This window comes from Uloborus diversus, chromosome 4 (assembly GCF_026930045.1).
Source record: "Uloborus diversus isolate 005 chromosome 4, Udiv.v.3.1, whole genome shotgun sequence".
Lineage (NCBI taxonomy): Eukaryota > Metazoa > Arthropoda > Arachnida > Araneae > Uloboridae > Uloborus > Uloborus diversus.
Window position 1 is genome coordinate 135953984 of NC_072734.1, and position 13450 is coordinate 135967433.

General features: G+C 38.3%; 1 protein-coding gene across 1 annotated transcript in view; it reads right to left on the bottom strand.

The window, feature by feature from the left end:
• The window catches only part of LOC129220433 (glutamate-gated chloride channel-like), a 191103-nt gene that overhangs the window by 4324 nt on the left and 173329 nt on the right, over positions 1-13450 (bottom strand). The window contains exons 5-8 of the mRNA XM_054854856.1: positions 8744-8964; positions 6238-6320; positions 2117-2257; positions 937-1325 (exon numbers count right to left, since the gene is read on the bottom strand). Of these exons, the coding sequence (XP_054710831.1) occupies positions 937-1325; positions 2117-2257; positions 6238-6320; positions 8744-8964 (834 nt within the window). The remainder of the gene's footprint in view (positions 1-936; positions 1326-2116; positions 2258-6237; positions 6321-8743; positions 8965-13450) is intronic.

The window sequence follows — 13450 nt, forward strand, 5'->3', positions numbered from 1 at the left end:
TGGTTTTTATAAAAATATTTGAAAATTGACCATTTTTTACCTTTTTTTCAAACTTTGCTGCCAATGCGCGATCTGGAGATTTAAATATTAATTTTTTTTATTATTTTCCCCATGTTTAGTATGGCAATACACAACTTTTTTTTGCTATTAGAAGTTGCTTCTCGAAAATATCCTTTTTTCGGCCCACCCTAATGGGTAGGATTATGATCAATGACCGTACGTTGCTCGTGTGCTTCCAAACAAGACTATGAAGCTAGTGATACATTAATGATGTTCTACTACCTCATATTCCCGTGTTCTGTGGTGCTGAGAACGATAAATTCGTTTTCATGGATGGCAACGTAACATGTCATTAACAATCGCCGCCCAGGAGTGTCTAGCTCACTCAAAATAGTCAACCCATCAGATGGCCAGAACGTTCTATAGATCTGAATCATATTGAAAATGTTTGGGATGCTTTGAAGAGCAGTCTTGCTGGTCGACAACGCCCTCCAATAAGGAAAAACGCATCTTATCCGTGACTGACAAAAGAATGGGATAAATTACCCCAACAGCAGCTGGATAATGTTGTGTAAAACATCACATGACGTGTGGAAACTTGCATTGCTCTCCATGGTAGCCATATCGCATATTGACATCTTACGCCGGAATGCCTGGGGGCGGTATTTACATTTATTCACTTTTACGTATTCAACCCAAAATGACCGCTTCGTCCTTTGAGCACATTTCAACGCCTTCTGGATTTCAGAACACAATAAATTATCTTTATTGCAATGTTCTGGAGTTCTGGCAATAGTTTATTTCACTTGGCATCGAATTACACTTACTTTTATACGCGCTACATAGCCCATTGGAATCCGCCCTTAGCAATTGTCTACCAGTGCATCTATAGGTTATATCTTTGTCACGTTAAGGCTCGTCCTGGTGTTCACTCACCTGGGCTAGGGACGGGTTTTTAAGGGATTCCGGCACGGAAGGAGCAGAGACGGGCCTGTTGGTTCCGGGCAGCCTCCGGTACAGGTAGTTGACGATGATGAATTCCAGCATGGAGGCGTAGATGAAGAACATGCAGACGCCGTCCCACAAGTTCATGGCCGTCAAGTTGGATACGACGGGCAGTGTGGACCGGAACCCGTTGGTCGTGGTGCAAAAGTTGAGCATGGTCGTCACACCGATCATCACTCGGGCAGGCACGGCGTTGATGTCCAGCCAGAAGCTGATGAAGGAGCTCGTCACCAGGACGACGCCCGGCACGAACACGGTGCTGATGTAGAAGGACTTGTCGCGCGTGAACACCAGCAGCACTGTCAGGCAACTGTACTCGCCTACGGGAGAGAGAATGGAGTGTCAATATCGCCATGAGTTGGTGCGTTGCTTTGCACTGAACTTGTGCACAGTCGTTACTATCAAACTGTTACTCTCTGTAATGCATTTTTTTGTCTACAGAAAGGTTTCTGCAAAGTTTTCTTACCCTAATATCAGTCACATTTACACCTACCTTCAGTAAGTTACCACCCTGTAGCCAGGGCTAAGGCAGAAATACATAAAATACACCACCAGCTTAGTCAATCTATCCAAGGACTGCAGTTTCGTACTTATTAGCTCTCATCAGCCTGGAATAGGAAGTGCATGAGCTGGAGGTGGAAAACCTCTTAAGGAAGCCAAGAGTGCCAAACAAACTGGTAGCTAATATAGAATAAGCACTGACCAGACGAGTGACCGAAGCAATGGTTCGGTTCAACTCGAAGATTGAAGGCAAGGCAGTTTGTTTGCCACTCTTGGCTTCCTTAAGAAGTTTTCCACCTCCAGCTTAGGCACTTCCTATTCCAGTCTGATGAATGCTAATAAGCACGAAACTGCAGTCCTTGAATGGAATGACTGAGCTGGCGATAAATTTTATACATTTACACCTAGTTTCACTATCGCGGGTGTCAAGCTCATTTTCATTTTGACTGAGAAAAGTCTCGTTTTAAAAACATTTAAAACAGTAATTGAAATAGCGTTATGACAATCAATCTTGTATTATATCGACTGAACGTGTACCAAGAATTGTGTGACTATTCGTTAACATTATTTTCTTCTTTCCTGTTATTCATTACTACGCAAAAATACTTACCTCGCCACGTGTGCTGCTCTTCACAATCACCCGTGACGTTCATAACGAGATAGGCGTTCTGTTGTCGCAAAGAGGTGGCTCCCTCTATGTTCCGCTCCGTTTTTGACCACTGAAGCTTCACTTCCGTATTTTCGTGAGACACTGTTAAAAAGAAATACACAAGTTAGAATTTCATAAAATATGAATTCCCAAAGAACTTAAGAAACACGATTAAAAGATATCTTTTTTTTTCTGCCTTCGAATGCACGCTGTAGAAGGGAATATCTAGAAGATAAATTCCTTTTGGAATCGGGGAAAAAGCTCCAAGACTTCACTTTTCTTTACTGTCCCTTGACTGGTCTCCTTAATTCCCTTGGGGTGATAATTCACTGGCAATGATTGGTTTGTTATGGGCTTAAATAAGTCGATCCCAAATTTTCGAAACATTTGCGGCCAAAAGCGATAAACATGTCAACTTCATTGTAATGAGTGGCGAGGCAAAAAAAAAATCACGTGAGAGTCAAACAAAGCCTGTTTCATGTTGACGGTTGAAATAGCAACTCTACATGTTTTTATTGCTTAGATGTCTGCTCTATGGACTGATGATCACTGTGTTGTTCCATCTCATTTCTCTTTTTTACTTTTTTTTTTGAATGATAGCCTTCAATTATGAAGAACTTCACTGGTTGTTTTTCCCCATTTGCATGATTAACAGGAAAACTTCATTAGGCAGCTCGTGGAAAATTCGGCAACATCCCTTAACAAAGCAAAGACAGTGATTTGAAGCATCCAACAATTGATTTTTTAAGGTGATCCATTGTAACCTTGAAATAGCTATATGCTGTATTTTCTTGAGAATTTGTGCTCTATTTACGTTGGTTTTTCATTTTAATCAGCTAAACCCAATTTCCTTTTTCGCAATACGGTAAAATTGTAAAATCTCATTCCTATTCCTATTCAGAGTCACAACTGACTACAACTGTATTTATGTCGAGGACTGCATACTAAGTGCCTTGCCTCCATTATTTTATATACCGATAAATAATAGCACCATCACCGGATTAAACAGTTAATGATAATTTAGAACTAGTCCAGGAGCTAATAGCTACCTGGTGCTAGCACCCCCAGAGGTATCGTTTCACTTGGAGGACATTGAGACTACGAGCATATTTAACGTCGCCCAGTCCCCTTTAATGACGACGGTGGGTCTTCGACCATCGAGGTTCGAACTCAGGACCCTCCGGCCCCGAATCCGACACTCTACCGATCGGGCTACCACGGCCCCGTAAAATCTCATAACAGCGAATGCGGACAGAACAAAATACATCTTTTTCTGCAACGAAGTATATCCTTTTCCAGCGAAATAAATGTTCAGTCCGTTATCCAGCCAATACATTGCTTCAGTTCCATTACAACGAAGTTCCCGTTACAATGAACAGAAATTGGGATCCTTTGAAGTTCGTTTTGTAACTGGATTCAACTGCATCGTTCACTACAGTAGTATTTGGTACACGAAACTAATATAATTTTTATTGATGTGTAATTATTAAGAAATATTGGGAAAGATTTTTAAATTCTGCTTCATTTTTTTTTGGGGGGGGGGGGGGGAGAAAAAGTGCACCGATCTGGAAACGGACTACCTCCAACCCGTGGATAAAAGCAACCCCATGTTCTAGTCTTTTTCTTTTTGAAGTACTATAGAAAGTTACTATTGCTAATTCATTAAAAAAAAAAAAACTTTTGAAATCTTATTTTTTCAAACAAATTATGAGCTGTTCGTTCACTGGGTGCAGTGAGATTAACAATGTTGCCATTGCAAGGGGTTCCCATGACGCAAGTACTCCGAAAGTGATCCGAAACTGCACTTGAAAAACGTTTAGTATGAAAAAAGGGGAACGCCAAACATGCACTGCGACAGGCCCCCAAATGTGTGAATCCGCCACTGACTGGGGAAATATTCGTTTCATTCACTAGTGAGAATGGCCAGGGGCGCCCGTATGCAAAATTAAAAGGGGTTGGGGGGGGGGGGGCTCAGATATTTTGCCCATAGTTTAGCAGGATATTTTCCCCATGGAAACGGATTTCAACCATGCCCATTTGCATGTCAATACAAAAATTTCTCAAGGCAGTGTTTGAGTTCTTTTCCTCCAAAAGTTGATCCAGAGGGAGTGTCAGGGGTCATGATCCCCTTAAACTAAATGCTAAAAATACAGTTTGGAGACTTCAATCTCGAGAAAGAAGGGGGGAGAGAGAGCTCTGCCCCCCTAAATGACGGACCGGATTTAAGGGCTACTACTAATTTTCTTTACATTTAAGTAAACTTTCCTTTTTATTCGAGCAAAACTTTCCTTGCAGGAGTTGTGGAGTTCTAAATAAACTCTACTCATCCTGCTTTAAATGCAGCCTAAAGTGTGATAGAAAAATTACTGCTTGGCACCGATTTAGAGATTACCCTCGACAAAAGAACGTCAAGTTTTGTAAGTTGCGCAATAAATCCTAGATTGCTGCATCTTTGATTTGATGCTGGGAGACAACTTGGCTCACATCCAGACATTCACGTAAAAAGCTTTCCAAGCATTTCAGAAGGGTTGAACTGATTTTTGAATGGCTTCAGATTGTTTATTCTCGAAAATGCTCTTTTAAGTACTTGGCAACGATAGCTTGATGCAGTAAATACAGCTGCAATTACGAAAAAAAGATTACTGAACATTGGAGATTACCACAGATTACGTGAACGATCATAGTTATGGTTACACTGAAACATCACACTGCAGTTAGGAGCATAGATCTAGTACAAGTTGATACACAACTCCAATAGTGGTAACCACTGGCCGCCATCGAACGCACGAATCTTGAAGTAAACGGGCAAAAGCATAACCTGCAACGATGTAAACACGGATCTCCAGTAAATACAAACCTGTTTGCATCCTCACTGTTTTTATTTTTTTGGTTAAATGTTTAAAATCCTCATATATATAATAGCGAATGATCGAGTAACGTTCCTGACGTCATCAGCAATGAAACTCGCTCCACTGCATGATAATTTGATAATATTTTTTGGTAATGTTTGACATGCAGGGAAATGCTTTATTTTGACGAGGTCGAATTGGATCAGGTAACTTAACTGTTTTATTGGTAAGACTGTCATTTTGGAAGAATGAAGAAACGGAAAAGGGGTCAACAATGAACGCTATCTAATGGAGTTTAGGGTTAATCCACTGAAGTTAGGGTTAAAATTTCAACTATCAAAATATCATTAAACAGGCGATTGCTTCGATCAAATGTAGAAGCAATTTTCACTCGTCATACCTTGACGGGCGATTTTCTAGTGTTGTTAATAAATGCGATTATTAGTTAAGTTTATGCAGAGCTGTTACTTTTGATCACTAACTTTCGATATATTTCTTTCTTAAATTTTAATAACAAACTATATATTTTTTTGAACACTATATCTCTCCCACTTTTTTTTCCTTTTTATCATTAAAAAAAAGTTTCAATTAACTTCGAAACAGCTTTACACCCTATTCATTTATTTGGATTAATGACATTCAATACATTTGTTTTATAAATCGTGTTCGATGGTTTTAAGTAATGTATCAATTTTCAGACGACTACATATCCCAATGGTAGAAACCATGTCTGTTGGGGGGGAGGAGAGGGGTATAACAATCATTATAGGCGGTGCTTTAATTGAGTGAAAATTTGATGTGATTTGATTGAATGTAGGATCACTATACAAAATTTCAACATGGCGGAAATAGAAACTTTCCCAACAGTAAACCTCATAAACGAGCGATTTGAAAAGTTCATAAACTTTTATGTAAATAAATATCTTATAAGGCGAAAAATTTAGAACGGAAACGAAGGTTGTTTGAAAGATTGACCTATGCCCAAGAAAACAGAATTTCCGAAATTTTTTCCCAAACAACAATTGAAAACCGGAACATTTTCTCAAATTTTACTTCAGTCCACAAATTGTCATGCAAGTTTAAACTTCAAAGCTATATTTTTTAGTTTGTTTAAATCAGAAAATAGTAGCCAAAACCAAGCATCTTCTGGTTGCGCCGCTGCGTTTATTTTTTCATCATTAGCATCAACATTTTTAAGCACCCCAAAAGGTTACTAGTAGTACCGGTACTTACCACTCTCTAAAGCAAAGGGACACTTGAGATTGTCGAAAGGAAAAATGTGGAGATTTCCCTGGCAGTTAAGAACCATGCTTCTCCTGTGAGGGGGAAAATAAGTGTTTGTTTACATACATGTCTACAAAATAATATTTCTTAAGTTTAAAATTCGCAAAATATTCAGAAATAGTGAGACTTCGGTAATTCGACACGCGGATAACTCGACTATCCCGGTAACTCGACGATTATTTTTCTTAAGGTTGGCCTTATGCTAATTTCAATGAACTAAAGCAGCTCAAACTTGACATTTATTTGCATGAATCCCTATCAGTCGACATTCAATTGCTATTCTAGTCCAGTTTTTACTACCAATATTCTTTCATATTGACCTTTTGTCAGGTCAGTCAATATTTTTCTAGAAAGCGCTTTTAAAAAATTCCATCTGTTAGCCAGGGGAGTCAAGGCACCACGCTCTGTGCTGTTAGTTGCTGCTGGAATTCTAAAAGGTTAGGAAGAGGTACATGATAAAAGTACCCAGTCCTCAGAAAGAAGGCACCATTACATATTTTTCAAAAGTGTGAGCAGAACTTTTCATCTTTAAACAGACCTGACTGACAAGAAGCCCTATATCTCTCTTAAAAAATTATGGATTTATTCCTCCTGAGGTATTCATATAATATTAGTAATTTTACTCTGTAGTGTTGAAAAAAAAGAAAAGCAAATGCATTTACAGGAATTAATTTTCATAATGTGAAAGTTAAGCATTACTAAGTAAGTGATACAGAAATTCGCTAGGAATTAAAATTAGGGAAACTATAAGTTGACATTCGCTCAAGTCCACATGTTTGCATGTTTTCTTGAAATGTCGAGTTATCGAGGTTCCACTGTATTATTTAGCCTAAAGCTGGTGGACATCTTAGGCAAGTAGCTCCAGTTTGATTCTAGCCGTGAAGATATCGATAGTGTAACAGTGAAAAAAAAATCTAATTTAGTAGTGATTAAAAGATCATGTAAAACTATGTCTTTGGAAGCACAAATTGTTTGCCTGCGTATCCCCGTTATCAAAGTGTAAGGTCATTAAAAACTTCCAGAATTTTGAAAATTTTTCCAAATTTAGTAAGCATTGGTGATAAATGGAAGACATCTTCACACGTTTTGCAGGTGGATGCCATATGCAGACGGAGAAGTCGCGTTGTTTCTTCCATTTCTCGATGAGACTTGAAATTTGAAGTCTTTTCTTAAAATTTTGACAGTACTTAAGACCACATGTCTCTAAAACGGGGAAGAGAGAGAAAATAATTTATCGATTAAAAAATAAAAAACAGAATGTTCTTCCATTGCCACCTAGTTATGTATTTATTTATTTCATTATTGTACATAATAAGTGTGGCTCCCTGTTCCATGGAAAGTACACGGCGTTTCAAAGTTTTAGCACTAAAAGATTACAGAAATTACTATGGCTATATTTGGAGTGCTCTCTGTTAAGCCATACCAAAGTTTTTATGTCATGGTTTCGTGATAGTTGCGGTTATGGTTGTTTCCAAATAGCAACGTTACTGAAACAGGATTTGTCAAAAAAAAAAAAAAAATTGAAAAGACGTTTGTCTGATGAAAACCATTTGCAAGACAGGTATATCTCAAGGATAGAGTGATAATTACTACAGTAAACTAATTTCTTTAGATTATTGGGTTTTTTTTTAAATACTCTTACTGTCCCTATTACATAAATAAAATATGTTTTACAATATTTTCTTAGGTGACTCATTATATATTTTCCCCCCACCTAGCTAAATGCCAACGATCCCCAGAAAACAGATTTATATAACTAGCTACTAGCGTGAAGCTAATTTACGGGTATTTTTGAGGATATTCCCAACGAACCCGAATTATAAAGATTATTTAACAACTTAGAGCTGATGAGTAAATAAAACAAAAATCCATACGAATGCGTAGATGTTGAGCAAAAACTTACTGGAAACTTTTAAGAAAACACGTTAAGATGATTAATGCCTGAAACAAACTAGAGTATGAACCCGTTTACATTGACCAAAACGTCTACTCATTGGAGGAATATTCAAATCACAATAAGTGTTCCCAATCCAATGCCCAAAAGTTCTTTTTGGAAAAGCAAAAAAAAGGTTCACTTTTGTTTTTCATTTATTTTTAAGTTAAGTGTGAGTGAATGAGTTTGCTTGTAGGGATTTATAGTTCCAATAATATTTATGTTCTCTAGAGCAAACTTTTTTTTTTTTTTTACGATAGAAGGGAAGGGGGCGATAGGTGCCAGTCAACCTCTACAGGAGGATGGTAGGTCCAAAAAAGTTGAGAAACGCTGGTTTAAGACATTAATCATATTATTTAATGGCGTGATTTCTTTCAAAATTTGGACACCATGTTCGGAACTTTGCTTGCTCTTCGCGTATTCCTCCATTGTCAAGTAACGTTACAATCTGGTATAAGTTTAAACATGACAAAGAGAGTAACAAAAAAGTGAAAAATGTGAGACATGGCTGTATCACTGTACCTCATGGAATATATCACAGAACCATTGGGGTAGATCCTGAGAGCTATGTGGATAGGGATAAGAGGATACTTGAACTCTCCGTGCTTGATGAAGTAGGTATCTGGCAACCAGATATTTTCCGTGTGCAACAACCCGTTCAGGTACCGGTGATTCCCCCCGTCATCAAACTTCAGCCGAGGGTCATACCACTTCTGGTGCAGCAGGAACTCCACTTCGTATTTCTGGAACAAGGTAAAATTAGTTACGTTAAATCGTTCATTTATTGTTATTTCTGAAAGGCAAGGTACATGAAAAATAGAAGAAAAGGATTACAGAAGTTAAAACAAAAGAATAAAAATCATATTGACTTATGCACAGTCTCAGTCTTTCTTGGATTGCGACGCACTGTCCAAGATGATGGTCTCGATCCATAGTTAAATTGTTGCAAAGTAGGCAAGTTAAACTTAGTGGAATAAATTTCGAATTTGCGGCAATTTCTACTTACGATGGATAACCTCTCACTTTGACCTCTTTCCCAACGAAATTGCAGAACTTTTGACTTAGAAAGGCACTTCTAATGGTGATTCGACGATATTCTAAGCGTATGTTAAGTCATATACAAGCTTTGATTGTTAGTGAACTACAGATTGTCTGCGAGACTCCGTAGAGCTACTCAACTCAGTATAAGAACCCAGCGTTCTTTTGTTTTACTTCGTTCTTCGCCGACTTGCCGGGTTAATTATTAGTGTTTGATAGAGCTCCCGAAATGAAGCAGTGTTATCGTCTTAAAATAGGGAATTGATCCCTTATTTTGACCAGCTATATTGATTAGCTAACAATAATTATTAGAATCATAATGCTTAAGTTTTGTAAATATTGTATAAAGAGATTTTCTATATGCAAATTATCCTTCATTTTAGTCAAAATATAATCCGCTTAGAATACCGCCTATTTAGATGGGATACTTTAAATCCCTCTTTGACATTCTCTGAGATTTACTCCTAGAATCTTAAACTTGCAACAATGGAATATCCCTTTGACTACTCAGGGCCTGATTAATATATCGAGGGGCCCTAGGCAGAACACTTTTTCGGGGGCCCCTTTATTTAATCTTAATAACGTTAGCCGTTGACTGAAACAATTTTATCCCTAGACTAAAGCAATTTCACGCATTTGGGGGCCCCTAAATATCGGGGCCCTAGGTCACGGCCTAGTTGGCCTATTCAGTAATACTCACCCTTGGTATGCAGGGAATAAGTAAGCTTCGGGCGGTGCCCTCACAGTCAAAGCTGACCGAGCCATTTAGTCCATTATTGGCAGTTTTGTTATTGGGCACATCACTGTTGATCAGGAAAAAAAAAAGACCTAATAGATGTGCAACAACTGCAGTTCTGCGCAGGCCTCAGCCGATCACACTTCGAATTGTGCAGGTCATAACAGTATTAACCTTTTTACCAATCATATTTTTGTCTAGGAATTCTCGAGGATTCTAGCTCGTGAACTTGGCATTCCCTGCGACTGGACTAGGTAGAATAAGTCTAAACAACAACCAATTCGGAACAGGTGCTCCACCAAGTAATCATGTTTCGTAATTTTAGGCTCAATGATGTAGGACGAAGCAACTTAGGGATATTGACTTGAATAGTCTGACCAACTTTTTGGGGAGATTTTCGATACAAAATCCTAGTGACAGTTACAGGTTGTAATGCGTTAAATGATATGTTTGGCAATTGTAATAGAAATCTCACTTTTAATCATCTTTGGGGCCGCGAATTCTCAACGTCATATCTTTCCTATCTCCTTCATCTCTGACTTCGATTGTACCTCCAAATTTAGTCCGACTCCACGATTCCGCAGCTGTGCCAGAACTGCAGACTGGGCGGAAAAATGAATCACTTCGACTCTTGAAATTTTAAAACCTTCGAATCCCGATTCCGACTTCTTTACCCAAAAAACCGGTCTTCACAACTCCAACTCCGATATCACAGCCTGGAGTTTTTTATTTTTAGTGTTAAATAATGATCTTTGAGATGATTTGTTTTTATATTCATTTCAAAGTTTTGATTTATTTATTTTACTTTTGGCAGCGGGAAATAAAAGAAATTTCGGAGTACTTTTTTTTATTAACAAAAGAAAGAGCTGTGCAGAAGATTTTATTTTAGATGAATACTAGCAAACATACCCGGCGTTGCCTGGGTCAGTAATAATTATGAGAAACAATCGTTACTTGCCCTTGTTTTCTGTTTTAAGCGAAAGAATTTAAAACAAACCTTTTTGACGTGATTAAAAATCGAGCTTCTTCCTTAATCATTAAACTAAAATAGCAATAAGTATAAAGAACAAAATAGTATTCAATTAGAAACGAAAGCACGACATTTAAGCATATACAAATTTGAAGAATTTCCGAAATATGAAATTAAACTTTACTTGTTTAAAAAGATTTATCTGTTAGTACTTTTTTTTAAAAAAATCTAAAACCTTCTCTGTATGGCTATTGATGTACGAACTGTTTTAAAAAATGTAGTCGCCCGGTTCCCCTTACAATTGCTTTAGTTATTTTGGGAAATTTCAATTTTTGTAGGCACTTGGTGCAGTTTAAAATCTTACCAAATTTGCGAGAATCATTTTGGGACGCTTTCGGTACTACTTCCCCACCTTACTAATTTTTATTATAGAAATATTGTTGCCAGATGCTGAGATACTTTTGGTCAAAATAAAATGGCGCTAAACGGTTTCACCCGAAATGTTTCCAAAATAGATAGTAAAATTTGGCGATTGTTTGAAATCGTGCAAAAAGAAAAATTAATGGAAGTTTTTGTGCGGTTTATGTATTTGCCTAATTTAGTTGCTGAAATTTTTTTTACACAGTTTTTTTTTTTTTTTTTTTAAGTATCTTTGATTGGCGATATTTTGTTTATATGGTGAAAGCTGAGAAACATTATTACGTAGTCTTTGGGCTCAAAAACAGCGATAGTGGAAAAAACTGCCAAATGCATCAGCTACTGAAATCTTTCTGAAAAAATTCTGGCGATATTTCTACTGGTTGGTTAGATATAGTGAGCAAGTGTCCAATCAGCATAAATAATAATAATAAACCATTAATTACATAAGTTCCGTTTGAAAGTAAAATGATCAGTCAAATCCATTTATTTTTAGCCAATCTTGTGGAAAAACGTTACTTTAAGATTTGACTTGAGAAAAGCCTCAAAAAGTCAGACGAAATGCAAAAATATTCAACAATGCAACAATTCTTGGGAGTTGAGATGACACACTAAATAATGACTTGGGTTGATGAAAGCCTTCGAACAGGGAACAAAAAAGCTCATAACTCGTTTTTTATACAACTTCGAACAGATGCTATCTTCAGCAGAAAAATTGGCGCTTTCGATGGACATATAATGTTAATATATGCACTTTTTTTTCCAGCCCCATATTGGGACATTTATGCGAAAATTGGGACTAAAATTGGAATAAAAAGGGAACTATCAATTGAATTTTTTTCGAACTGGTCTATAAACCTTCCCAGTACTAAACTGAACAAACGGTGAAAGTTTCAGCCAAATCTGCCGGGTAGTTCCTGAGATCTTAGGGAACAAATTTACCAAACTCCATTTATATATATATAGATTATTCATTTGTGAGGAAATTTTAAACTCCTGTTTGTGGAAATTTCAACACCACGAAGGACTTACGCGAGTGAGCTGAAAATTGCAGGAAATTTAAAGTAGGGCATGATATGCAAATGATTAGAATTGCAGACCGGTAGCGCATGCGTCTGCTGAGCAGCGCCCTTTGAACGGCGGATCGAACCGAATATAAATAGACGGCCGTAACGAGGCGTGTATAATTATCGGTGGTTATATACTATAGTTAACGTTAACTGAATCTTTACTAGGCCTCCTTGACGAAAGAAAGCGAAATTTGAGCAAATTTCGTAGTTTGAAAGGAGCAGAATCGTCGACCTTCGTGAAGCTGGATTGTCTTATCGTTCAGTAGCCGCTCGTGTGCAGCGTAACAGCAGCACAATCATGCGTGTTTGGAAGCAGTGGACGGACGAGGGTCGAACAGCTCGGAAATCCGGGAGTGGACCCCGAAATGTGACGCCAGCTCGCAATGACAGACACCTAGTGCGTATGACGCTGACGGACCGCACTGCTTCTTCTAGACAATTGGCAGCACAGTGGTCAACAGCTACAGGTGTTTCATTGTGTGCTTCATCAATTCGGAGATGTCTGCTGCAGCGTGGTCTGCGCGCAAGGATTCCTTTATACAGGATTCCTCTCTCGCAAAACCATGCCGCCTGCGGCTACAATGGCCCAATGTGCATAGGAGCTTGTATGCAAATTGGCAGCAGGTCGTCTTTTCTGACGAATCCGGCTTCAATTTGTGGCACCATGATGGCCGAATTCGTGTCAGGCGCTATGCCGGTGAACGGCACATTCCGTAGTGCATTATCAAACGCCACAGTGGACGAACACCCGGAGTTATGGCTTGGGGTGCCATAGCCTATCATGGACGATCACAATAGCTACGAATTGTTGGCAATTTGAACAGTACCCGATACATAAACGAAGTTTTACAGCCCCAAGCTATTCCTTTCCTGTAAGGATTGCCCGTTTCTGTATTCCAGCAAGGTAATGCCCGTCCACATGCCGCCTGGACTGTCAAATCCTACCTTGTAGTCCAGTTGCATACTTAGGGTAAAAGACCCTCCGTGGGAAATTTCGT